This window comes from Arabidopsis lyrata (assembly GCF_000004255.2).
Source record: "Arabidopsis lyrata subsp. lyrata unplaced genomic scaffold ARALYscaffold_2, whole genome shotgun sequence".
In the NCBI taxonomy this organism is placed as follows: Eukaryota; Viridiplantae; Streptophyta; class Magnoliopsida; order Brassicales; family Brassicaceae; genus Arabidopsis; species Arabidopsis lyrata.
The window spans coordinates 12,902,845-12,929,611 of NW_003302554.1; the positions used below are offsets into that span (position 1 = coordinate 12,902,845).

General features: G+C 35.1%; 8 protein-coding genes and 1 long non-coding RNA gene across 12 annotated transcripts; 6 read left to right on the forward strand and 3 right to left on the reverse strand.

Annotated features, from left to right (window-relative positions):
• Window positions 1–53: 53 nt before the first annotated feature.
• LOC9324709 (tapetum-specific methyltransferase 1) lies at window positions 54–1,464 on the reverse strand. The gene is made up of 5 exons (XM_002888600.2): window positions 1,357–1,464; window positions 1,168–1,253; window positions 950–1,094; window positions 717–848; window positions 54–457 (listed from the first exon to the last, which is right to left on the reverse strand). Exons 1-5 carry the CDS (start codon window positions 1,408–1,410, stop codon window positions 173–175), a joined length of 702 nt encoding a protein of 233 aa, XP_002888646.1. The 5' UTR covers window positions 1,411–1,464; the 3' UTR covers window positions 54–172.
• A 1,731-nt stretch (window positions 1,465–3,195) lies between these two features.
• LOC9324710 (putative caffeoyl-CoA O-methyltransferase At1g67980) lies at window positions 3,196–4,672 on the reverse strand. 2 transcript variants are annotated; one of them, XM_021010129.1, is made up of 5 exons: window positions 4,552–4,672; window positions 4,347–4,432; window positions 4,006–4,150; window positions 3,773–3,904; window positions 3,196–3,679 (listed from the first exon to the last, which is right to left on the reverse strand). In XM_021010129.1, the coding sequence occupies exons 1-5, from the start codon at window positions 4,603–4,605 to the stop codon at window positions 3,398–3,400; spliced, it is 699 nt and encodes a 232-aa protein (XP_020865788.1). In that variant the 5' UTR covers window positions 4,606–4,672; the 3' UTR covers window positions 3,196–3,397. The 2 variants fall into 2 exon arrangements, with proteins under 2 accessions (XP_020865788.1, XP_020865789.1); XM_021010130.1 differs by lacking the exons at window positions 4,347–4,432; window positions 4,552–4,672 and having other exon boundaries at window positions 4,008–4,088.
• A 2,466-nt stretch (window positions 4,673–7,138) lies between these two features.
• Window positions 7,139–9,012, forward strand: LOC9324711 (heat stress transcription factor A-8). Its single transcript, XM_002887115.2, has 2 exons — window positions 7,139–7,564; window positions 7,946–9,012. Exons 1-2 carry the CDS (start codon window positions 7,331–7,333, stop codon window positions 8,834–8,836), a joined length of 1,125 nt encoding a protein of 374 aa, XP_002887161.1. The 5' UTR covers window positions 7,139–7,330; the 3' UTR covers window positions 8,837–9,012.
• A 529-nt stretch (window positions 9,013–9,541) lies between these two features.
• Window positions 9,542–13,232, forward strand: LOC9323227 (protein POLLEN DEFECTIVE IN GUIDANCE 1). Its single transcript, XM_002887116.2, has 11 exons — window positions 9,542–10,366; window positions 10,473–10,624; window positions 10,810–10,913; window positions 11,093–11,181; window positions 11,384–11,457; window positions 11,636–11,786; window positions 11,870–12,037; window positions 12,233–12,330; window positions 12,419–12,541; window positions 12,619–12,687; window positions 12,778–13,232. The coding sequence occupies exons 1-11, from the start codon at window positions 9,742–9,744 to the stop codon at window positions 12,985–12,987; spliced, it is 1,863 nt and encodes a 620-aa protein (XP_002887162.1). The 5' UTR covers window positions 9,542–9,741; the 3' UTR covers window positions 12,988–13,232.
• Window positions 13,233–13,881: 649 nt separating this feature from the next.
• Window positions 13,882–15,633, forward strand: LOC9323228 (binding partner of ACD11 1). 2 transcript variants are annotated; one of them, XM_021035479.1, is made up of 6 exons: window positions 13,882–14,012; window positions 14,315–14,383; window positions 14,497–14,600; window positions 14,678–14,753; window positions 14,833–14,916; window positions 14,990–15,633. In XM_021035479.1, exons 1-6 carry the CDS (start codon window positions 14,001–14,003, stop codon window positions 15,479–15,481), a joined length of 837 nt encoding a protein of 278 aa, XP_020891138.1. In that variant the 5' UTR covers window positions 13,882–14,000; the 3' UTR covers window positions 15,482–15,633. The 2 variants fall into 2 exon arrangements, with proteins under 2 accessions (XP_020891138.1, XP_020891137.1); XM_021035478.1 differs by lacking the exon at window positions 13,882–14,012 and having other exon boundaries at window positions 14,285–14,383.
• On the reverse strand, window positions 15,555–16,727 carry LOC9323229 (ABC transporter I family member 17). The gene is made up of 2 exons (XM_002888602.2): window positions 16,237–16,727; window positions 15,555–16,135 (listed from the first exon to the last, which is right to left on the reverse strand). The coding sequence occupies exons 1-2, from the start codon at window positions 16,580–16,582 to the stop codon at window positions 15,693–15,695; spliced, it is 789 nt and encodes a 262-aa protein (XP_002888648.1). The 5' UTR covers window positions 16,583–16,727; the 3' UTR covers window positions 15,555–15,692.
• Window positions 16,728–18,177: 1,450 nt separating this feature from the next.
• On the forward strand, window positions 18,178–18,852 carry LOC110224256. 2 transcript variants are annotated; one of them, XR_002328919.1, is made up of 3 exons: window positions 18,178–18,377; window positions 18,474–18,541; window positions 18,617–18,852. It is a non-coding gene; the product is annotated as an uncharacterized LOC110224256 (long non-coding RNA). The 2 variants fall into 2 exon arrangements; XR_002328918.1 differs by having other exon boundaries at window positions 18,179–18,541.
• Window positions 18,853–20,703: 1,851 nt separating this feature from the next.
• LOC9324712 (WAT1-related protein At1g68170) lies at window positions 20,704–23,508 on the forward strand. The gene is made up of 7 exons (XM_002887118.2): window positions 20,704–21,585; window positions 21,673–21,735; window positions 22,056–22,172; window positions 22,293–22,542; window positions 22,625–22,783; window positions 22,880–23,031; window positions 23,128–23,508. The coding sequence occupies exons 1-7, from the start codon at window positions 21,389–21,391 to the stop codon at window positions 23,291–23,293; spliced, it is 1,104 nt and encodes a 367-aa protein (XP_002887164.2). The 5' UTR covers window positions 20,704–21,388; the 3' UTR covers window positions 23,294–23,508.
• Window positions 23,509–23,626: 118 nt separating this feature from the next.
• Window positions 23,627–25,597, forward strand: LOC9323230 (E3 ubiquitin-protein ligase RNF181). Its single transcript, XM_002887119.2, has 2 exons — window positions 23,627–24,906; window positions 25,009–25,597. Exons 1-2 carry the CDS (start codon window positions 24,222–24,224, stop codon window positions 25,014–25,016), a joined length of 693 nt encoding a protein of 230 aa, XP_002887165.2. The 5' UTR covers window positions 23,627–24,221; the 3' UTR covers window positions 25,017–25,597.
• Window positions 25,598–26,767: the final 1,170 nt, after the last annotated feature.

Consider the following 26,767-nt stretch of genomic DNA (forward strand, 5'->3'; position numbering starts at 1 on the left):
TCAATATTTTGCCGCAAAGTAATAAAACATCAATTCGCATTCCAATTCGAACCTTCTTTGCAAAGAGAAGTTTTATTAGGAAGATGAAGGGTCATTATTGTAGCATTATAACATTACAAATAAAGGACAAATTCATTATTGTAGCACATAACATTATTTACTACAATTTCAATCATATAAGGCGTCTGCATAATGTGAGACCATCTCCGATGGATATCTGAGCGATTTCGACTCGAGGATCTCGAGCCAAAATCTTGTTGAACTCTAAAAGTGCTTCTCTATAAGCTCTCATATGGCTTGGAACTTCGTTTTCCTTTTGAATTAGAGTACCAAACCATAAGGTGTTATCGAACGCAATGATTCCTCCAACCTTCACTAACTTAAGCAGCTTCTCAAGGAAGTAAACGTAATTCGTCTTGTCAGCATCCACAAATGCAAAATCATACTCTTGTTTCTCCTTGACCATTATCCAAAATGTATTGAATAGATTAGTCGATTTAATCAAAAATTATGGACCGAATAAACAAATGATGTCTTTTCAGATTTATTATTAAAAAGCTAGAATATGTTAAAAGTATGAAATACTTTTCAAACAATATTTCATGAGTAAAAAAAAATAGTAATTTAGTGGTCCTAAACCATTACCTTAAAAATGACCATTAGCTTAGTTTTTAATCGTGTGCGTTGTACTAATTATTAGTAAGTAATATACGTACCCCGTTCAATAATTGGTCTAAGCCTCTAACAGCATCAGATTGAATGAAATTGATCTTGTGATCAACACCTGCTTTCTTCATAAACTCTAGCCCCAAATTGTAACCTGCTTGGTCAATGTCTATCGCAGTAATCTGCATACAGAAAACAAAAACAAAATTAATCATAACAATTAGTAACCCTAGCATGAATAATTGTAATTTTTGTTTGTCTGATTAGCAAGAAGAATCATTACACGGCCATCTTCAGGCAAAGCAAGAGCTACGGTGAAAAGTGAGTAACCCGTGAACACACCGATCTCGATAGTGTTTTTCGCATTGATGATCTTTACAAGCATCGATAGAAATAGACTTTCATCAACCGGAACCCCCATCTCGCTTCTGCGTTTATAAAATCGTTATGAATCATATATCTTAATTTACTGATTACATAATCAAATGATTTAGGACTTACAAATTGCCATATCTTTGGATTGTAGCTTCTCGAAGTTCTTTAAGCAATGCGTGCTCTCTTGGATACGCTGTCGTTTCCATAATGTACTGTCATATATATGTAACACATCATGCAGTCGTATAAGCAAGCACATATATTTGTAAATCTATAGATCATTTTTAGATGATTATGGGACTAGTAAATCAAAACCTGTTTAAGAGCCTCGCTCTTGAGAATCCCTTTGTCAGGTAATCGACCATCCATCTCTCTCTTGCTCGTGAGGATCTCTTTTGAGTGTTAGCAAATGTGCGTACATGTTGGCTTTAAATAGTAGCAACTAACTGAGGAAATAAAAAACTTATGTCATATCATTTGGGTGGACATGTAATTTTGGCAGAAAAAATGGAATTGGAGGACGCTAGTGTGCATATGCATGTGTTTTTTGAGAAAAATTGAAACACACACTACATGCTACCTCAAAAAGCTCAAAAAAGTGTTTATACCATCTTTATATACAAGTTTTTAATAGTTTACAAACTATTTACACTAAATAAAACAAATTAATTATAATTTAGTGAACTAATAGTTTTGTTGAATCTATATATACATTTTTGGATGACTTTTAGCAAATAAATCCTGGAGTTGGAATGTATTTACGGATGAATGCCATTGGCATTAATTATTTAAATTTGAAAAATATTAATTAAAGATATTACCAACACGATTTCGAGAATCATAAATTCATATCTTCCTTAATTTTCTGAGTCATTAATGTGATAATCTTTAGGAAATATTTCTCTGTAAAAAAAAAAAATCCACATTAATGAAGGCATTAAAATCGACACTAACAATTAAATTATTTAGATATTCAATTATTTTAAGATTCTTATATCTTATTTGATATATTTTTTTAATATCTCATTCTTTAATTACTGCGTTTAGAATTTATTGGTTGTTACCTATTTTTTGGTGAAATTTATTGGTTGTTACTTAATAAGTAATTATGGTGCGTTTATTTTAGTTAATAACTAATTTAAAGGATTTGTTTTCTTTTATTATTAATAAACGAATAACATGTATAGAAATAAAAGATTTTTCTTGCGACTCCATAATAAAAATATTAAACTCTTATTTTCTACATTTCTTACACATAATATCCTCTTATTCAATAACAAAAAATATATATTGCATATTTTTAAAAATATTTATAATATTTAAATTATATAAAAAGTTTGTAATATTAATATTATTTCAACTCTATACAAATTTAATATATATGTATATATATCTTATGGGAACCATTTAAAAGAAATTTTTAAATTGACTTGAATTATATAGCTTTTAAATAAAAGTATTATTAAAAAGAAAAATAACTAAATGATGTTTAATTTCACGGGACGGGTAATATGATGGGACGGGTTTGGGTTGATATTTATAAAAGATAGTATACCACGGGTGAAATTCTAAAATTAACAATCAAAATAATCTATCAAACAAATTACATTTTGATTTTTTTAAGAAAATATAGCCCCGCGGTGTACCGCGGGTTAAAATCTAGTGTAAAACAAAATCAGTACCGTTGTTAGTTTTTTTTTGTTGAGAAAAATATCTTCTTCTTTTTAATAAGGCTAGCTCTAGGCCTATACTGTACATCCACTGAGGTCTTTGAGAAAATATATTTGTCAAGTTCTACCTACATCTTTGTTATAAAACTATATGGTTTAAGCCATCAGAGCTAAAAAAAGAGCTTAGAGATCTGCCCTTGTATATAAAGAACACCCTTAAGCTCACAAATCATCACTTCTTACGTATAAAACACCATAAAAGAGATCAAAGAGAAGATGGTGGATCGCACATGCAGGGCCGGCTCTACCCATGTGCGGAGAGTGCTCATGCAGAAGGTCCATCTAATCTTGTCTTTTTTTTTTTAAACTAAATTTATTAAAATTAGGGTCCAAAATTTTTTTTTTATAAAATTACATAGGAAATTAGGTCCAATTATTTTTTCCAGGGTCCTTAATTTTTTTGAGTCGGCCTGCGCACATGCCATATGACAAAGTAACATGTTCATAAAAGAGCAGAACCTTGCCGTGAGACAGAGCAACATCGACAAAATCACGACATAGAAAGAAGATGAAGAGTGATCATCAATCAAACACACCATTACAAAAGACGAAGTCATTATTATAGCATCTAATACTTTTATTCCAAACCCTCCAACTTTGATTTCTACTCTTCAGTAGTCTTTTGATCATACAAGACGTCTGCAGAGCGTGACACCATCTCCAATGGAAATCTGAGAGATCTCGACGCGAGGATCCAAAGCCAATTTCTTATTGAACTCTATAAGAGCTGCTCTATATTCCCTCATATGATCTGGAACTCCCTCTTCATCCTCAGCCACAAAACCAAACCACAAGGTGTTATCGAACGCAATGATTCCTCCAACCTTCACCAATTTTAGAAGCCTCTCATGGAAGTTGACATAGTTTGACTTGTCAGCATCCGCAAATGCAAAATCAAACTCACATTTCTGCGTTTTTTTTCCAATGTATGACCATTAGCTAAAAAAATCATTTAGTTAAGCTTTAGTAAATAATAATTAAGAACACATATTTTCACGTACGTCGTTCACCAATTGGTCTAAGGCCTTAAGACCATCGGAATGGATAAAATTAATCTTGTGATCAACACCAGCCTTCTTGATAAACTCTAGTCCAACTTCGTAAGCTTCTTTATCAATGTCTATCGCGGTAATCTACATCCAAAAGAGCATCCATTTTGATAACTATGTTTCTTTGTTAAAACAAATAATTTTGTAACCCCAACAAGATGATTATATATAGCAAGAAGCATTACGCGGCCATCTTCAGGCAAAGCAAGAGCTGTAGTGAGAAGTGAGTAGCCGGTGAAAACACCGAGCTCGAGAGTGTTTTTCGCATTCATGATCTTTACAAGCATTGATAGAAAATGACCCTCATCAACTGGAACCTCCATCTCGCTTCTGTTTTTTTTTTTTTTTTTTACCAAAAAAAGAAATTATGTAAAAATACACCAACTATATAGCTATTTATAGAAAAATACAAACAATTTCACTTCTCGAACTCTATGAAGATAGCATTACTTAGTTTAAATAACTGGTAATTGTCTTACTAGATTTTTGCACAAAAAAAACAAAAGTCGTGTAGATTAAGACTTACAAATTTCCGTATTTTTGGACAGTAGCTTGTCGAAGTTCCTTGAGCAATTCATGCTCTCTTGGGTACGCTGACGTTTCCATGATGTACTGACGAACACGACCCAAACAAAACAAAGAATTATAAATCAGAGAGCCTTTTTTCGACTAGACAAAACCAAATTTTGTAGATCAACACAAAACTTATAATTCCAACATTAATTTTTTACCTGTTTTAGAGCTTCGCTCTTGAGGATCCCTTTGGAAGGTATTTCATTGGCCATGTCTTTGAGTCTCGTGGTTGTGTTCTGTGGAGTCTTAGAGATGTCTTTGTTATACACGACATATGTATAAACTTGGTCACTATATATTGGCTTCTAGTCAAACTAATTGAGCTATACTAATAAGACCCAAATTAAGGACTAGTGGTTCCAATTGATCTTATCCACGACTTTTCAACCATGGGACTATGAAATTCCATTATCTAGATAGTACTTGATGCGAATATATTCACTTTTAAGACAAATTTCAAATTTTATGTCTTTTAAGGACTTTTTTAAGGTTACACACAAGTGTTGAAAGATGCTGTGGAGTGATGCAAGTGCGTGAGCATAAAATTCGGTATGTGAGATTTAAATGCAAAAAGTATGTAGTATAGTATTATTTAAAGAATATATCAAATTAAAGGTTTAAAAATACGGATTTGAATTTAGATGCTAACAAAACGAATACCAGTATAAATATATGCAAAGCTGATTCAACATTTTGCAATTCCAATCCTTTAATACGCTTCACGGATGATACAATTTTCAACAGGTTCTAATATTTTCCAAGTATTGATGAAGAAATAACTTCGAAAATTCCAAGACATTTTGAGTTTGGTGAATCATTAAAGTGCAAAAGTTCACACCTAATGAAGAGGGATGTCGATAGAAATCATCTTCTTGAATTACGTGGAGTCTTTTCCAAATTTCGTTAAATCATTCCTGAATTTTCTAGAATCCTTTAAAGAATCATTTCCTGAATTTCAAGGAATTCTATCTGAATTTGGTTGGAATCCTTCATGAACTTTGTGAAATTCGTTGGCGGGAAAATTTTGACGGGAATTTGTTTGGCGGAAAAATGTTAGCAAAAAAAATTTGGCGAGAAATTTTCACTTTTTATTTATTCATTTTATTAAATTAATAATTTACATTTAATGTTTAATTAAAGTTTATAGTAATATGTTTGAAGTTTTTACACATTTTTTAATTATTATCTTTTATACATTTTGCCATTTGTATAAATTGTTTACTTTGTTACACATTTTTTTATTTATTTTCAATTGCATATCAGGTGACACCATATATCAAGGTGCAAAAATATTACAACCGTCCAAAATATTACATATTTGAAGGTTTAGTTTTTGTGCCTTTCAGCGAGGCTTACATTGATGATCAAAGCCGGACCAACATATGTATGACCCACAAGCACCAATTTTTTTTTGGCCTATAAAATTAACGAACTAAAAAGAAATAGAAAATATTTTATAGAGCAATAATGAGACTCGAACCCTACATCTATTTTACTCAGTAAACTGAATGTAACCAACTAAGCTAAATGATCTTTTGTTGAAAACGAAGGTCGAAACTTTAGTTATAATTTATAGGAGCGCAAGCAGATGCTTCAAGTGCGTGTCCTTAGGGCCGACACTGTTGACGATATTGGTGATGAACTCTCTGCATGGCTCTCTTATGTACAACTAAAACCGAGACAAATGAATTAGAGGCTGGAGAGCTGGTCATGCTTTCTAGGATATGTTATTTTTTACCTTAAAGTGCTCTAAATGGTTTTCTCTTTTGATATTATGCATTGTTAATCTAAAAGTAATTTATGTTTCTTGATGTAGGTATTTAGACATGACACCAACCGTTATTATGAACACTTGGAACATCTTCAGGTAACTCTTCTATGTTGTACTTGTTTTTGAGCCTTTAACCAAACCTTTTTTAGTGTTTTGAGAAAAAAATTATATTTGCTCGAAACATGTATACAAGGTGAATGGAGTGAAAGTGAACAACTTGAAGCATTTTGTTGAGCTCATAGAGCAATGTTGCATGGAGTATCTGACTTTGGATTTATAAGGTGGAGAAGTTGCTGAACTCCATTATTCTTCTGCCAAAAAAAGCAATCTCTGAGATCATGGATTTTTATTAGATTTTCTACTCCAAATCGAAGAACTTCAGTGACTAGTTTTGTCAACTTGGAATGTGTTGTCAACTTCAATTGATTAGGCATTGTTTTTTTTAACTTCTTCTTATTAGTGTGACACCCTTCTCTCATACTAAGACACTATTTCATACTCTTCTTTCTATCTTCAAACACATTCACATTCACCTTATTCAAAAATCATTCTTATTAAATCCATAAAAATAACTTATCTTAAACAACATATTTAGTACAAATATGATACTATTTTTGGATAAAACCATATTTTAATTTTATTTTTGTCAATCTTCATAAACTATATTAGTGTACCCAAAACCAACCAGAACATGGAACCCCAAAATAACGAAATAGATTTAAAATAATAATTTCTAAGATTTCACATATCCTTAAACACTAATTCATAAGTCGAAAATACACAATATTCATTTGATTTGATGTTTCTATCAAATTAAAATTTTTATATTGCGCTGCTGGTTATACAAACTTTTCTATTTCCATAAAAAAACTGTAAAATATGTTTTTTTTTTCTACGTCGTAAATTGTGGTTTTCTAATATCTGATTGGGCCACAAAGACTTAAAAATATCTAAAAGTAAAACCGTGACTTCTTCTTCCTCTCTTCCTTGAAATTTCCTTTGATGTGAACGACGATCCCTTGCCCAACGCACAAGTTTCATCGCCTTCCCACATAAACCCAAATCCCAAATTCTCTTCCTTTTTCCTTTTCCTTGCGACAAATCGATTCAATCCCAGATTTCAAAATTCAAAATTTCATCAAAAGATTGGAGATTTCTCTGAGATTATGGTGAAATCGACGGACGGTGGTGGTGGGTCTTCTTCTTCTTCAGTGGCACCGTTCTTGAGAAAATGTTACGAGATGGTTGATGATTCTTCAACTGATTCTATAATCTCATGGAGTACAAGTGCAGATAACAGCTTTGTTATCTTGGACACGAACGTCTTCTCTGTTCAACTTTTGCCTAAATACTTTAAACACAGCAATTTCTCTAGCTTTATTCGTCAGCTCAATATCTACGTTAGTCTCTCTTCTCCTCTCTCTTTTCAATTGTGTACAATTGGGTCTTTGCAATTGTGTTTGTTGTTTGTCTTGTTTCTTACACATTCTGATTTTGTAGTTTGGTGTGACAACATATGACTGGTGTAATTACTTGCGGTTGTGTTAAGCAAAGTTTCAATTTTTATAGGTTTTAAAGAAAATTGATTATGACTCTGGATATGAAGAAGCATGAAGAGAGTTTTTTTTGTTCAACTTGGAACAGTGTTTAGAGATAGTACTAGTCATTATCGTGAAGACTCTATGTAGTATAATTTGGTTTGGTCATGGGTAAATTTAGCTCATTCGATCTTTGAGTAGACGTGTGCCTGATTCTTGGATGTGTGGGGTTTTTGTTTTCAGGGGTTTAGAAAAGTTGATGCAGATCGTTGGGAGTTTGCGAATGACGGGTTTGTTAAAGGTCAAAAGGATTTATTAAAGAATGTTATCCGGAGGAAGAATGTTCAAAGTAGTGAGCAGAGCAAACAGGAGAATAGAAGTACAAGTACATGTGCTCAGGAAAAGACTGAGAAGAGTGGATTGTGGAAAGAAGTTGATATTTTGAAAGGCGATAAGCAGGTATTGGCGCAAGAGTTGATCAAAGTTAGGCAGTATCAGGAGACGACGGATACTAAGATGTTACACTTAGAAGATAGAGTTCAAGGAATGGAAGAGAGTCAGCAGGAGATGCTTTCGTTTTTGGTAATGGTTATGAAGAATCCAAGTCTTTTAGTTCAGTTACTTCAGCCAAAGGAGAAAAACAGTTGGCGAAAGGCGGAAGGAGCAACGATTGTGGAAGAAGTGACTGATGAAGGAGAATCAAACTCATATGGTCTTCCTTTAGTAAAATACCAGCCACCATCGGACAACGGAACAGCAAAGTCAAACACGAACGACGTAAATGATTTCTTGAGAAACGCCGATATGTTGAAGTTCTGCCTAGATGAAAATCATGTACCATTAATCATACCTGATCTATACGACGATGGAGCATGGGAAAAGCTTTTGTTGTTGAGCCCTTCAAGGAAGAAGACGAAGAAGCAAGAGAACATTGTGAAGAAAGGAAAGGATGATTCGACATTGGAGGAGGAGGAGGATGGAACTATGGAATTAGACAAGAGCCATATGCTCAAGCTGATATCAGAAGAGATGGAGAAACCAGATGACTTTGAATTTGGACAGCTTACTCCAGAGAGGTCTAGGAATCTTGAGATTCTGACTGAGCAGATGGAATTACTGGCTTCAAATGATTAAGCAGCAGTAACCGAAACACCGGATTGATTTTTTGAACATATCAGTCTCAAACTTTTGTTATGTAAACTCTATATAATGAACGACGAAGTAGGCACCGGAATATTATTTTCACCGGTGCAATTCTCAAAGATGTTATAGCGTCTTACTACAAAAACATGGTTGGAACTTTTTGACAATAGTTAGAGGAAGAAAATAACCATGAGAGCAAACTACTAGTCTGTAGTTAACTTAACTTCTTAGGATTCCTATATCCTTTCGATTTTGTGGGTTTTAAATAAAACCAAACCATAATCGATTGCATTATATAACCTGTTTCCGATTCCATGCAACCTAGTAGGGTTTCAAAGTTCAGATTTTTAATAGATGTAGTGGACGAAACGCACTGAATTTTTAGCAGATTAGACCATTCTATTTTTAGGGCGGACAACATTCCACTGCTAACTAAGTTTATTTCTATGTAAAAACGGTCTATAGTTAGTTTGCGGCTGATTTCTACTATTTATCTCGATCCACGTTACTATAGAGTATAGACTATGATTTATAAATGATAAGTAAAAAGCGATTCAATCCGGGAACTACATAATCACCAAATTTTAAAATCCAATTTGATTTTTTCTGTCATTGTTTATTGGCCTATCCTAATGATTTTCTCGCATAAACATATATAAGAGGCTTTTCTAGACACATGGCAGCATGTAATTGGGTTGCTTTGTCAGACTCTTTAATCGCGTTACGACGCATGTCACACATCTAAACGGCGTTTTCCAAAACAGCGTTTAGCGTCTCGACAAACAACAATCAAAATCTCCTTCCTCTCTGGTTTCCGATTTCGTGAATCCAATTTTTGTTTGTATGTATTCGCTTCGTCTCTCCATTGTTCTTCCTCATACGTATACGTAACCCAAATGGCGATTAGATCCTCGGGAAGAAAACTATCGTTTGAGATTCTCAGCCGAAGCAGCTCCTTTGAGAATGATGATACATCAATTCGCCGATCCAGCTCAGATCCAATCACCGGAAACGACGCTTCTGAATCACTTAGAGACTACGGGAAACGAAAGAGATCGAAAAAGAAGAAGAAGAACAACAACAAAGTCGAGACTATTCTAGAGAATGGTGATTCTCATTCAACGATCGTCACCGGTGACTTTGGAGAGACTAAAACGATGTTTGAGAACAGATTGAATTACTATGGCGGTGGTGGTGGTGGTAGTAGTGGTGGTTGTGTGGTGACGTTATTAGATGGGCAAACTGTTCATCATAATGGGTTCAATTTTGGTGAGTTAAGGCAGAGGAATGTTAATGGGAGTGTTGATGGGAGTAATGATGAGCGATGGTCTGATACTATGAGTTCTGATAAGAAGTTATATATGGAGGAGACTAGTGTGGAGCTAAGCTCTTCTGAGAATCCACCGTTTCAAGAAGTGCAGCATCAGTTTCCAAGAAGTGAGGTTAATGGGAATGTGGTGAGGAGATTAGATACAGAAGCTTCTTTGGATTGGAAGCAGCTTGTGGCTGATGACCCAGATTGTAAGTTTCAAACTTTTCTACTTTGGACTGGTTTTTGTGGTGGTGAGAGCTTTGATAATGAATGTTGAGCTGGTTTGCATTGTTGTTTATATTCGTTTTTCATTAGTTCTTTCTGCTGAGACGAGGTCACCTATGAAATACTTTATGGAGGAAATTTATGGTGGGATCTCATTACGGAGCACAACGACTCCTGGGAATGATGTCGAACGTGAAAGGATATACGATACGATCTTCCGTTTGCCGTGGCGATGTGAAGTGGTAAAAATGGCTTTCCTCTTCTTTGACAGAAAGTGGATATTTTAAAGTTAGCTAGGTGTGTTATTTGTGTATCTCTGCTGATAAGTTTGTACGGGTGGTGATGGAAAGTTCAATGTATATGTATGTATGCTTCTGTTTTGTGATTTACACAGAGGTTTTTCACATTGTAAAGACTTTTAATGCAGCTTATAGATACTGGCTTTTTTGTCTGCGTCAACTCATTTCTGTCATTGTTGACAGTCATGCCAATAAGAGTCCTGCTGATATTTATGGATGCGTTTAAGAACAGGTGAGTTATTTTTAGATTCGTCGTTGATAATAACACACTGAATATTGCTATAAACTAGATTTCATCACCAAATTGTGCATCTTTGAAGCAAGTGTTACATGTCTTGATCATATTATTCTCTATACACATGATTCTGCTATTCCCATTTTGAGAAAGTAACTTAATAATATTTGTGGCAGGCAGTTCAGGAGGCCCTCCTCAACGGAGTTGTCTGATCTTGCTTGTTTTCTAGTTTTGGCTACTGGTACCATTCTTCTGGGGAGAACAGGTGTGGTAAAAAAGCTCTTTATTTTCTTAAGCTTGTAATATATGTTATGTTTAATCTATCAAAACATCTGCAGTGGTTAATTATTATATGGACAAGCTCAGCACTTCTGTTGAAAACTGGATTTGTCTTTTCAGCTCATCAAAGTGATGAGAAAATGGATTCTCAAACAGTTCCCTTATGTGTTTTTGTTTTGTTTCCACAGATATCAGCCTAATTTACCACATGATTCGTGGTCAAAGTACCATAAAACTCTATGTGGTTTATAATATCTTAGAGGTAATGTAATCACCCTTTTTAGATAATTTCTTTCTGCTCTGAATTTTCATGTTCATTTCACTTTTGTATCTCTTACATGTTTTGGTTGGTTTGTATTTGTCCTTTCGCTGCACACTTTCTGTCCTGTTTACCTTATTCTCTATTCAACTGGTATTAACACATATATATTATATTTCAGATATTTGATAGACTATGTCAAAGTTTTTGTGGAGATGTATTCGGGGCCCTATTTAGTTCTGCAAAGGGACTGGCGATTTCCCCTCCTGAGAAACTGAGATTTTCGACTTGGAGATTTGTTTCTGACCTAGCATTAACTATGGCTGCATCAAATATCCTTACAACTTGATTGCTAGTTTGATTTCTGCTAACTACTTCCACATCTTTATTCTGTTGTGTCCTTAACTGTCTCCACTTCTCCATTCCTTCATTTTATTAGCTCAGGCAATTACGTTGTCAACTTGTATTGTTGCTCACAACAATGCCTTGTTGGCACTTCTGGTGTCAAATAACTTTGCTGAGATCAAGAGCAGTGTCTTTAAGCGTTTCAGCAAGGACAACATTCATGGTCTAGTATATGCGGGTAAGCTTTTAATCTGTGCCCTTTGTAGAATCGTGTGCCTTGAATACTAGGCCTCCTATGGCTCTGATCATTAGCTTAGTACTTAAAACATTTTCAATCACCTTTCAAAATGTGATCTGACTGAGACTGTAATTCTAGCTGTTAGCTGTGGTTTTTGATTGGTATGTTCTGTTTCCCTTACTATTTCTCTACCAGATTCAATAGAGAGATTTCACATATCGGCCTTCTTGGTGTCTGTTTTGGCTCAAAATATCCTCGAGTCTGAAGGTGCATGGTTTGGGAACTTTATCTACGTAAGTGTGCATAATTCTCTGGTAGTTATAAATTTTGTACAAGCCTCTTTCCAGGTTGCTCATAAGTAATTTTACTTGGACTTGGCAGAATGCAACTACGGTCTTCTTCTGTGAGATGATGATAGACATCATCAAGCATTCATTTCTTGCCAAGTTCAATGACATCAAACCTATAGCGTACTCTGAGTTTCTTCAAGCCCTCTGCGAGCAGGTATGGACCATAAATGCCATTTCTGCGTCAGGTATTGTATATCTTACATTCATTTATCTGGTAATCTTCTTTGTCAGACTTTGAACATTCGCCCGGAAGATAGAAAGACAAATCTCACCTTTGTTCCCCTTGCACCCGCTTGTGTGGTATATTCCTCTTCCCTTTTGACCTAATAAACTCACTGTGACAAGTAAAAAAGAGAAGCTTGGAATGATTTGAGTGTATTTGGGCCTCAGGTGATCCGAGTACTGACTCCAGTATACGCAGCACACTTGCCGTACAGTCCACTCCCATGGAGAATGTTGTGGATGGTCATCTTATTCGTCATAACATATATAATGCTTACAAGCCTCAAAGTTCTCATAGGCATGGGACTTAGGAAACATGCAACTTGGTACATTAATAGATGCCGAAGAAGAAACTCCTCCCATCTCCACAATGATTAGGCTTGGAATGAAGATCATCTTTGTGATCTTATAATACGTGTTTAATATTCGATGAAGCAATTTTGTTGTGGTTAGGCATACATACATATGTACAAAGAAAGAGAGACCTCATGGATCATTTGGCAAAAGCCATCACAAGACAAAAAAAATAGCCATTACTCTTTTGTTCTCTTCCTTCTTTTTTTTTTTTTCACATGACCGTTGACTCTTGACTTTATGATGATGACAAATCTTAGGCCTAGCCATTCGGTTACCCGTATCCAATCGGATTTTTTTTTCCGGATTTCGGTTCTATTCGCGTAGAAGGGTTGAGACCCATTCGGGTATTCTAAAATTTAGGTTCGGGTTTGTTCGGATATTTTAATAAAAATACAAATACCCGAGAATAACCAAAAATACCCTAAATATTTTTGGGTTCGGGTTTTTTACTCATATATAATCAAATCTAACTGAAATACACAATCACTCAAAAATACATTGGTTACTATTTACCAAATATAACAAAATATATCTAAAAATACTAAAATTACCCAAAAGAAAACTACAACATTGGTTACTTTTTATCCAAATATATCCAAATATATCTGAATTACTCAAAAATATCTAATATTTTCAGATTTATTATTGTAATTTTATGTATTCGGGGTATTATAAAGATAAATATAACTAATATTTTTAGGTGTATATTTGTATTCGGATACCTACGGGTATTGGATTCGGTTCGGGTTTTTTTCAGGTAGGAACGTCTAGGACCCATTCGAATATTTTTAAAAATCAATTTCGGTACGATTCAGATATTTTTTCAGGTTTTTCGGTTCAAATATTCGGTTCCGGGTATTTTGTGAATCTTTTGATTTGAGGTTGCAATGTGAATCACTAAAAAAAAAAAAACTCGAAACGTACTTAAATAAATAAATTTGTTCACTGGTGAGACTCAAAAGGACTTGAATATTGAAATCCTCCATATCCTCTATACTTTACGCGTACTCGAGATTGAGAGAATCATTTCGACAATGTCGGTAACGGTAAGCATTCTCGATTCTCGGCCATTTTTGCTGGTGTGGTTCTTAGATTCGGCTTTGCTTTGGATCCTTCTTTTTTCGCTATTTTTAGATCTAGTTAGAAAGGATTTACATGCTTTTTTCTCACTGTTCCTTGATTCTGTGATTTCGATATATGAAGTCTGAGAGAGATCTCTTTACTGTGTCGGTGTTATAAAAAAAAAAAAAAATCTACAGTTTCCAGATTCTTCTGTTCCACAGATTTTAATTGATGAATCATTTCAAAAGAAATTTGAGTTATGGGTGTATTGATGATCTCTCCACAGGCTGCTTTCATTGATTCGGATCAAACTCACAACAACATTCTAATGGATTCACAGTCAACTGTCTCCGGTGTAAGCAACCACAAGTTTCATCTTCACAAAGGCTTTTCATTTCTCATATTTCTGCGTAAAATACGATATTATCTTTGTAATATAGTTGTGGGATTCATTCATTTTTTGTGCAGGTGAAAACTGTCAAGATAAGCAATGTTTCACTACTTGTTTCTAAGAAAGATATTAAAGAGTTCTTTTCTTTCTCTGGTGACATTCAGTTCCTCGAGATGCGAAGGTCTGATTCTAATTATCTCCTTGTTTAAGATCAATCATTGTTACCAACATTCTAATGTTTTACTTATATCATCACAGTGAGACACAAGAAAGTCAAGCTGCTTATGTTACTTTTAAGGATCCTCAAGGCGCACAAACTGCAATGCTCTTAACGGTATTTCTTAGTTACGCCATATGCATCACTCGGTATATATAATGGATTAGTGTTTACAGTTTAAAAATGTTTTCTCCAGGGAGCTGTCATTGCAGATCTTCGTGTTAGTATTACTCCTGCTGTGAACTACGAGCTGCCACCAGAAGCCCTTGCACTTGACTCGGTAAAGACCCGAAAACTCTTTGTTTTATTTGTTTAACTCTCTTGGTTTTCATGTTGTCTCCTTTGTGTGGCAGGAAAGTTCGTTTAACGGTTTCACTGTCAAGAAAGCTGAAGATGTGGTGAATATCATGGTGGGAAGGGGTTATGCTCTTGGAAAAGACGCAATGGAGAAAGCCAAAGCATTTGACGACAGACACAACTTGATCTCAAACGCTTCTGCAACCATTGCCTCGCTTGACGATAAGATGGGTCTGAGCGAAAAGCTAAGCATAGGAACTACTGTGGTGAATGAGAAGTTGAGAGATATCGATGAGCGTTATCAAGTCAGGGAGATAACGAAATCTGCTTTAGCAGCTGCAGAAGAGACAGCAATCAGTGCAAGAACAGCTTTAATGGCGAACCCTTATGTATCAAGTGGAGCTTCGTGGTTTTCAAACGCGTTTGGCGCAGTGTCAAAGGCGGTTAAAGAGAAAGTTGAGAATGGGGGAGAGGGAAGAAAGGAGATCATCACACTTGATCCCTCTTCACCTAAAGATCCTGCTGTAGTTCCTGTTAAGCTCGGTTGATGCAGATCTCATCAAACCAATCGGATCTCGACTAAATTCTTTGATAGGTTTGTTGTTCATATATATGCTTTCGTATGCTAAAGATAGATAAAAATACATAAACCATAAAAGGTGTTCTTACATTCAGACAGCATTTTGTTCCTCTCTCAAAAGAGATTATTAAGATTCAAGCAAAATAGCATATGACTTGCAAGACAAAGAGAAATTGGTCTCAAGAACTGAGTTGAAGAAACCTCTGTGCCATTGGATGCGTAGCGTGCGAAAGCTCACTCGGTTTCAGAACTTCAACAATCTCTCCGTCGACAATAAGGCAAACAATATCAGCAACTTTCTGAATCTGTTTGATACTGTGAGAAACAATCACAGTAGTAATCCCTCTCTGCTTCTTAAGTTTCACTATAACATCCTCAATGTTCTCTGTCGATATCGGATCAAGAGCACTTGTTGGTTCATCCAGCAGCAACACCTCAGGCTCATTGGCTAGAGTCCTTGCAAGTGCTACTCGTTGAGCTTGACCCACAGATAACTCTGCACCAGTCTTCTTAGCAAAGGAAGCATCAAGGTCTGCAAGACTTAGCAGCTTATAAACCTCTTCGTCACTTAGTTTCTCTCCTCTCAAATTTGGACCATATCTCACATTATCCGCCACAGTCCCTGTGACCAACCAAACAGGAGTTTATCTCCTATGGTTCCAAAATTCCACAATCAAACCTATGAAACTAGAGGCTAATCAAATCCCAAATTTTGATAATTACCTTGAAAAAGAACAGGAAGCTGAAAAAGCATTCCAACTCTACGACGAAGAGCAATAACATCAACCTTGGTTATATCTTCACCGTCCAAGAACACAGTTGACTCCGGTGGCTCCCAAAGACGATTCAGAGATCTCAAAAACGTTGACTTTCCACTTCCACTAGGTCCAATCACACCAACGATCAGACCTTTTGGTATATCCACCGTAACTCCTTTCAAGATCCGAGATCCATCATCGGCGACTCGGGTCAGATCATGTACCCGAATCTTTGGTTCTGAACCAGACACACCAACGTCCACAAGATGCTCTCGTAATCCATCGGATTCGTTAGACCAAAGTGACGGCATGGCTTTAAAGTTTTCAAAATGTTTGATCAAAATCAAAACACTTTACCAAAAGATTTGTGTCCGTATATGAGCAATAAGAATCAGTCAATTGATGTAGACAATTTAGTTATTCTTACACCACTCGGCACTCGCATTTAGTGGACAAGTTTTAGGACCAATCTCTGACATTTACATAACACTAGATTCTTTATTATTTTTTTGTTTAAAGATATACAAAGATCAATTTTTTTTAAGGAGTCTTCTCAAGATTAAATCTTCAGTTATTATTTTCAGCATATAGAAAGCTCAGGAGAGCGAATGTTTAACGGGGATAGTAAACATATTATCAGGCCTGACTCATTTATATTGGGCCGTTTGCTATACTTTTAAAAGACTAATTTTTACGATTTTGCTTAAAAAACAATTAAATTTGGGTTTTTAAATATGAGAAAATTTTTACTAAAATGTTATGGGCCAATAAAGTGCACGGACGATTGCGATTGCGTCTGCGATTTTAAAATTGCCGGATGTTGTTCGTTTAACAATCGTGTAATTTGTCGCTGCGATTAATCGTCAATTAAAAAATCGCATCACTAATTTTTTATGCGATCAAAAATTTCAATCGCAAATCGCAGCGACTGATTGCTATGATGAGAAGGTAATAAGTAAAAAAGTAAAGCCTGACTTGTTTTGGGTGTATGGTGGGATATATAACTTTTTTCCTTATAAAATTTTCCTTGTTTTGATTTCTCACTAAATCTTCGGATTTGCAAAGTCCGATTTATTCGATAGTTCAGCCATGTGGTTAAGTAGAAGAGAAATAGGCTGATCAGACCTCCCTTTTTAAAGGAAAAAAATAGCGGTTTTAACCTCGAGCTTTCTCTTGATTGCGAGAACAGAGCTCAGCTTAGGGCGAACCGTTCGCATTGGAGCGAGTCAATCGGCTCGGAAAAATTGACTGGGCCAGATAAACTCTTGAAATTCGCATTATTACCGCGACTTTTGCAATTCTTCCTAGGGTTTCGAAAAAAGAAACTCATGCACGCAATAATAAATGTTTACACGAATATCGAAGACTAGGGATGTCAAATGAGTTTCATGACCATGGGCAAGACCAGTCCAAATTATAATAGTCCGGATTTGGTCACGCCCAAATTCGCCCAAATTCGAAGCGGTCAATATGAACTAGAAGCCCATTTAGTCCACAAATAAATGGGCCGAACCCATCTGGACATGTGCTGTCCAATAAGCCTTAAAAATTAGGATTACTAATTTGGAGAAATTTTTTTTTTTTATTTCTTTAAAAATTAGGATTTACACTGACATTTTCACTCCAAAAAATATTTTTATAGTTTTGGAGGAAAAATGTGATTTTACGATTTGGCGGAAAAATGTAATTCTTCGATTTGAGAGAAAATGTACTTTTGCGGTTTTGGCGGGAAATAGAAAATTATATTATTTGGGCCCTATGGGCTGTCCAGTTGGTCATGGTCTTATTTGCGCTTGATCTTAATTGGACACGGTCCTATTTGGGCTTATACTATCATGATCCTATTTGGTCTTGGTCCCATTTGGACTTGGACAGTCCAATTGGCATCCCTATCGAAGACCATCAAATCAAGCAATTGGGTGAGACGTGTGAGCGTGAAGGACCACGAAGAAACCGAGGAGTTCCTTAACAAGGAAAGCAGGGGATAAGGATGAAGCTACGATGAGAAGGTAATCTCTTAGCTAAACAAAAAAGTCAAAAAGTAAAGCCTGACTTGTTTTGGGTAACATCTCTAAAGAGAAACAAAATGATGAAGCACCCCGACAGGTACATATACATATATATTCACTTGCGGTCATGTATCTTATCTTGCATCTCATTGTATCTTTACATATGCTTATGTTACTGCATTCGCGATGGGAGAGAGAATATGAGAGACAAAGAGCTGAATCCATGGAGAGCGAGTTCGAGAGATTATGACTGTTGAAGGAGTAATACACTTTGTCACTTTGGTTTCTCATTTTTTCCACTTTGGTTTGCTCATGCTTTTCCTTGAATTCTCACAGGAGAATGAGTGGAAGAGAGCTGAACTATATGACTTCATCCGAGCTGCAGCAACTTGAATCTCAAATGCACTCATGTGGATTGACAAGAATGTCAATATTTCTCTCCTTTGTATCTATCTATTTTTAGTTTGACTTCAATTTTGTTATTTATCTGATCCTCTGTATAGTTTCCGACTCAGGTCTCCTTGATTTGATTAAGTGACATTGTTTTCCTTCCAAAATCTTATTATATTTAACTTTATATCGCGGGGATGACATGTTAACATTTTTCTTATAATCTTTTGATTTATGAATAGAAATTTAACACTAAGTCTTTGTTTGGCTAAGTTGAATAATACCTACACAACATTTTCTAACTAATTCCATACATTCGAGCGCAACAGAGCAATAATGTGATCCCTCAAAAAGATGTAATTCGCTTGATCTTTACCTCCAATGATCGAAACCACATTAGCTTCGATTTCTTCCTCCATTAGGGTTTTTTTTTTGTGATTGTTGCTCCGTTACTATCATCCCTCCTTTAGATGTCTTTATCTATGTAGAGGACCTAGAGGTTGTGACTTGTGAAGAAAAAACTTTCAAGAGAACAAGGTCAGCTCTTTTTTCTGATGTCAAATTATGTAAATAAGTATTGAACTAAAAGAATCGATACACGTCTAAATACTCGAGGAATGAAGTTGGATCCGAAATGTTAATGATGTTGTCTAACTCATGAAGCATCAATCATGTTTTATTTACATGTCCCTTTGGAATAATGATTTGGAGATTATTGAATGTACCTCTAACAACTTTACAGTCTCCAACATATCCAAGGACTAACAACAGAACAAAGCCTAGAAGCAAATTCAAGTACTAACAACAGAAAAAATGCATAGAAGCAAAACAAACTTGTATTAGTGAATATAAATAAGTTTAAATTTTGACCAAAAAAAATAAGTTTAAATTTCTGAAATAAGGAGGGAAAGTTCGAAACTTTCACCTCCTCTAGAAACAACACTTTGATAGTTACTCATAGGACAAGGATGGTAATTTGATTAACATAATGTGTATCAGGCCTGGCTCATTATATTGGGTTATGTGCAATATTTACAAAAGATTGCCATATATGATGATTTTGCTAAACTTTGGGAATCTATTTTAAATTTTTTTTAAAATTTTATCTTACAAAAATAATATGGGCCAAGAACCTAGCCTGCACACTATACTTGCTTGACTAACACCATTTCTATATATATGCTATGAGTGGACTTGATGCAGTCTCACTCAATAAGGAGATCCATACATTTTAATTTCAAAACTGTTGGCAGGAAATGGATTAAGGTTTTACTGATTTAAGATGTTATTAATTAACTACAAAAAAAACACATATGTTATCATCCCTCAACTAAAAACTTGTGGCCTTAGCATCTCGAAATTTCAATCTTTTTCCCTGCTTTTGGTTTCTTTAACCCCAAACTTAATTCACATTCTCATTTTTTTTTCCATATATATAGTCCTCATGTAAGTAGTCCTAGCTAATTTTGATGAAACTACTCTCATATTATTTTCGTAATATTTTTAGAAATTAGAAAGAAATAATAATTTAGAAGCTATATATAAAGTTTGTTCCACTAAAGAAAACCTTAAAAGTGTAGATTAAATTGTCAGAGATAATTCATCTGTAACTTTAAAGTAACGGTGCATACTGAAGGTATAACACAAAACTGACGTACGTTACTAGAACTATGTTCGTGAATAGAAATAAAGATGAGATTCCTTAAAGCTAGATAATAAATCAACGGCCAAGGTGAAGCATATTTTCATAAGCCATGCATGCCTACATGAAACTACTTGTGACACTCAACAATTCCAAATACTTCGTATTTAGGAAAAAGAATACAATTAGAAAGAAGAAAAAAACTATTGATGGTTACAAAGCTTTTGTTCACATTTGGTGGACGTACGTAACGTAATGGAGAACCAGTGAACCACAAAGCTTAAAGCATGCGTCGCACGTGTCAACAGCATCTGAACACGTTGCTGGATTCTTATTTTGTTCCTATGCATTCTGGTTTGTATATAAACGTTAACTACGTTTTCGACAAATTATAATTTTTTCTTTCTTTCTTAAAACTACTTTTGTAAAGTAACAAAATCACCCACTTACACACGTACACTATCTACGTCAAGTGGAGTGCAAAACAGTTCATATCCGTGGAGGTCTAGTAATTTATTTCTTTTTTTTTTTTGGTCAGGAAGTTTAGAATATTCTTATCAGATAATTCTTGAAATGTATTCGTTATGTTATGTGAATGCACTAGCCAAAAGAAAAATAAATGCAACTACCATCATTGGTTAATATTCATGAAACTTATTCTATTAAAATCTTTATTATACGAAATGGTTGAGAATGTATTCTCTGGATTTCACCGCCCGGCCCGTTTGTGACGAGAGAGTAGATTTCTCAAGTGTTTTGGATAAGTTTAGTGTTTTTAGAGTATTAAAAAGTTTAGAAGCACTTTACAATTAGACTCTATGGTTGGATATGACATATCTATAAAAATATTCCGGAATCTGAATTTAGCATTATATCACATAACTCATTTATGGTACTGAAATTTAGTGGACCACAGCTAGGAAAAGAGAAGTATTGGTGTGATAAATAAAGCTCAGGAGAAGTCTGGATTCCTTAACTCATTTTAGCTAGCTTCTCTCTCTCTCTTTCTCCCTCTTTCTCTATAAATTGATAAGCAAATAAGTGCGAGGTAATTAAGAAACTAGAAGGAATAAGAAATGTTGGAGAGAATATGTGAAATGTGGAGAGAAATGAGAGATATAACGGCAATGGTAGTGGTTCAGATAGCTTCGGCAGGGTTAAACATATTTTTCAAGCTAGCAATGGAAGATGGTATGAACCCAAGTGTACTCGTGGCCTATCGTCTCTTGTTTGCTACACTTTTCATGCTTCCTTTGTCCTTCATCTTTCAAAGGTTGCTTTTCTTTTATATAGTATGGTTGTGTTTGGATGTTTTGATATTAATAAGTTGTCTCGTTTTTAACTCCATGTGATCGATTAGGAAGAAGAGGCCAGATTTTACATGGAGGCTCATGTTACTAGCATTAATCTCAGGATTACTCGGGTACGTAATTGTCACACACACAAAAAGAATAATCTTTTTTTTTTCTTTTTTTTGTCCTAAAGTCAATATATAATTCCTCTCTGACTTTATCAAACCAAAATCATTTTTTGAATACCAGGAAGTTCTGAGAATTAATTACTTAAAACCATATATTATCAACCAGTAATTTTACATTTAAAAAGAGACAAATGTACCAAAACATAGCGGACAAAGTTTAAACTAGTAGCTGGTAATATTGATTAAAATGTAAAAAAAAAAAAAGTTGAAAGAATATATATTGGGACTATAAACACTTTATTAATATGGTGATAATTGAGCAGTGTGGTGATACCGAGTATCCTAACCATTGCGGGTCTGGCTCTAACGTCAGCAACATTCACCTCTGCAGCTGGCGTTCTCACTCCATTGATCACTTTCATCTTCGCTGCACTTCTTAGGCAAGTGACACAAGTCTAGCTAATTCAATTTAATTTGACCGTTTCGAGATATGTTTAATTATACCATTAAGGCATTAAGCAAAAGATAATCCATATATTTTTATTGGGTGGGTTCAATAGGATGGAGAGTGTACGGCTTGGATCGAGCGTAGGGTTGGCTAAGGTTTTTGGAACATTGTTTGGTGTTGGTGGAGCTCTTGTCTTTATATTTTATAGAGGAATAGAGATTCATCTATGGTCAACTCATGTTGACCTAGTTAGCAAACCACGTGACTCCTCACGTGATGCTACCACTCACCATATTTCCATCCTTGGGGCTCTTCTAGTCTTTGGTGGTAACATTTCCATCTCACTTTGGTTTTTATTGCAGGCAAGTTTTTTTTTTCTGTCTTCTCCATGTAAATTGCCATGTGTATTTGTGTACTAAGGCATGTAGTTAGTTTGTTTTACAGGTTAAAATAAGCAAACAATTTGGAGGGCCTTATTGGAACGCGACACTAATGAACATGATGGGAAGCGTAGTGGCTATGCTTGTCGCTCTTTGCTGGAAACGCGATTTGAAGGAATGGAGATTAGGCTGGAATATAAGACTCTTAACCATTGCTTATGCGGTAAAATATTAGTCCATCCATTATTAAGTATATATGTCTTGTTGTTTATATTACAAATTTTTAAGAAAATATATGTTTTGATGTTGTCCATTTCAGGCAATTGTGATTTCCGGGATGGTGGTAGCAGTAAACGCATGGTGCGTCGAGTCTAGAGGGCCGTTGTTTGTATCAGTATTTAGCCCTATAGGACTTGTGATCGTAGCTCTTGTTGGATCATTTGTTCTAGATGAAACACTTCATTTGGGGAGGTACAAACTCATGTATATTGTGTTGTTTTGTGGAGATGGATTTGGTGTATGTATGTATGTATATAATGGTTTATCTTTTACTTGGCGACATTACAGCATAGTTGGTACAGTGATTATCGTTGGAGGATTATATCTTGTGCTATGGGGTAAAAACAAGGAAATGAAGAGTATCCCAACGACCTCGAATCATATTGAAACAAATAAGACTAGCAAAGACATCACACTCAACAATCTCCCCACATTAAGTACAAATGTCCTTTGATTCCATTCACAAATCAACCATCATTTATATATGTTCGTATTTTTTTTATTTAGACTCATTATATATTTGATTAAGTGATTGCAGTGTTAACAGTATTATTCTAACTAACGATGATTTCTTGAACCATGTATGTAAGTTATTTTGTGCCTTTGACCTTTGTACTACCACATCCAAAAGTTCATATGGTCGGATGTTGCATGGATTATTTTTCTTGATGTTGGTTCTAAATAATTTCAGCTGTGAGGTCAAAATACATTTACTATGAACAAATCTTTTCATTTAAATTAGGGAACTTAATTTATATATTTTAATCTTAAATTAGAACGTTTTCTTGTTCGAATACTCTAATTTCACATGCTAAAAAACAACCATGTTTTAGCTTTATGATAATTTGTTCGATTTCACTAATTACAATGGATGTGTTAAAAAAAAAAAAAAAATTACATGAAATTTAACCGTAGATAGTGTCCTCTATAAAATGGTCGTACCTTTTTGATGGGTTGATTTCTCAATTTCATAAAACGAATTGGCTGGAGAAAGAATATCTTCAAAAGGCTAAAAGGAAGAAGAAAGTCGAAGTTTGTTTGGTCGTCGTGTAATGCAAGCAAGACAAAGGGTACATAACTTATAGGTTGGAATGGGCCAATAATGGGCCGCTCAAAAACTATCCTCTCTGCTAAACCTAAACCCTTTCTCGTAATTGATTCTCCAAGCATCCTTATGAATCTTTGATTCGTAGAAGACAAATCACCAAAAGATTCGCAAGTTGACATAGCAGAGAACATACGACACCGTCCTAGACACAAAAAAGAATAACTCAATTCATTCGTATAGGCTTTGTCTTGCCTCTTCTTAAAAACATGTACACGTGTTTAAGTATAAATGCATATATTTAGATTCTACCAACAAAATTAAAAAGATTGGAAACATGACATCTGCGTATCGTCCAAGAGTTATTGTGAATGGAACAAGAAGAACAAGAACGTTCCATTACTTCTATTGTCGTCATTGTAGCCGTACCATTAGGCTAAGAAGCTTTGGTCTATATGGTCCTATATGTCCTTTCTGTTCTAGAGAGATCAATCTTCACGATGAGCTTGACATTATGAGGCCAAGCCGACCTTATTGGGATACCGATACCGATTGGATCACTCTCCATCTTATCAACCCTCCAAGAAGTAACCGGTTCAATCGTGATGATCTAGTTTATAATACCGACGAGGAATTCGCTGATGTTATGCCTAGTGTACAAATCGGTCCACCACCAGCCTCGCAATCCGCCATCGAGGCTGTAAGGACGGTGACAATCACGGAGGAAGATTTGGCGAAAGAGAAAGTTTGTGCGATATGCAAGGAGGAATTTGAAGTTGGAGAGGAAGGAAAAGAATTGAAATGCTTGCATTTGTACCATTCAAGCTGCATTGTGTCTTGGTTGAACATTCACAACACTTGTCCCATTTGTCGCTTTGAGGTTAACTTAGGTGTTCCCGAAAGTAACGTAGATGAAGGAGGGTCTCACCACGTCGACAATGATCGAACAAATCGGTTTCGGACTCGAGTTTGTTCTTTGTGGCCTCTCCGAATGATGATTGATTGGGTACATAATCTCATAGGTAAGATTCCACCTCTCGATATAACTTTCATGGCTTTCCTATTATGCTTTTACGTTTTTTAACTATGATATTTAACTCTTAAGAATATATATAATTTCGCAGATATATGAATAACAAACTCTTGACAATAAAATTAAAGAATTGCAAACAAGAATGTATGAAACTAGGAATATTGACTACAAATTAAGTTAATTATGAGAGAGAAAGGAGAAGAAACACAAATAAAAAAGATAAGATAAAAAGGTTTGGGAAAGGAAAAAAAAACTATATAAAGAGGCAAAGTTGGTGAAAAGGCTAGAATCGGCGTTTATGGAACATTTCATGAAACAAAACTTTGGCATTAACAAGACTATATATGCATTAATTATCTTTTATTCATTTGTTAAGTTGTAATTAACAACATGTAAATAAAAAATCTTGGTAAAATCTTGCTTTGTCTCCCTCTCTTTGTTTCTTTCTCTCTGGTGATCATTGAAGACATTTTAGTTGGTACGTTTTGAATACCCTCACCAACCCTTTTTATTTGCCGGTTATCTTATTTTTGGTCTGACTTTGTAAAGCCGGGTTTGTGCCTTCTCGGTTTGGTTTTCTGTAACCTCCATTTAGAGCTTTCCATGGACTTCTCTACTAAAGACTTGGGATGAGTCTTGTTGTACCTTCTTTTATTCTCATGCATTCAATAGTGAAATCTCTTATCAAAAGAAAGCTTGGTGATAGAATTTTTTAGGTGGGTGATCTAATATAGTCGATGGAATAAGACAAAAGTGACAATGAATACGAAAAAGACAACACACTCGAAGCCCCATCACAAAATCAAGATATCGTATCTAATCATATAATCATCATCCATCCATCAAACAAGTTGTATTATAATAATAGTTTCCATACTCGTATAAATACATGCCACCCCCTTGATGTTCTTTTACAACACAACAAATATAATCATCAAACATATAAAAGAGGGAAAAAAAAATGGTGAATACGAAAAGTGCTTTTTTGTTTTCCATGGTCTTCATGGCATCATTATCATCTCTTTCTCACGCACTTGTACTTAACGGCCTCCAAATTAACGCCATCCAAGTAACTGGTGTCTTGCGTTGTTCCCTTAACGGAAACCAATACGCACCTCCACTCATTGGCATCACCGTTCACTTAGTTTGCGACGGCTCAAGCACTGACCTAGCTCAAGCTGTCACAGATCAATACGGATCATTCAACATCATGCATGCTCAAACTCCTGAACGTTGCTAACTTTGACCTACAAAGATGCTGCATTAGGGTTAACCTTCCGGTGGCCTCATGCTCGGTCTTCCCGTCCACTGGTTACTGTACAGGCTCACTGGGCTTACTTAGAGTCATCCAGTCAACTCTTGGAAATGTAGCCTGTATAGCCCTGAGTGGACCTATACGTATAAATCTTTGATGGTCTATTGACACGTACGCTCTCGTGTTTGCTTGCATGAATTTTCTTTTAAGTTTGATTTGCATGTATGTTGTAATCTATCGTTGTTAGTCAAAACAAAAATACGCGTAGCATATGCACCAGTCACGACACCATGAGCTCTCTTTTGTAACATTTCTTTGTTTTATCATAAAAATATATACATGTATTGTGGTACCCGACGGAATAAAATTTGTTAATTTAGTGTTAGCTTTTTTTTTTTTAAATTAAAATTTGATGTGTTTAGTTAAATAATTATTTCTTGGTCCGAAATGAAAGCATATAATCCATTATAAATTGTCATGATGATTGTGGAATGAAATCACAACTTAACCATTTCTGAACCTATTTCATTAAAAACATATATCTCTAGTTTTAATAAAAAAATCTTTTGGGAGCCTCGTGGGATTAGTCCTTGGG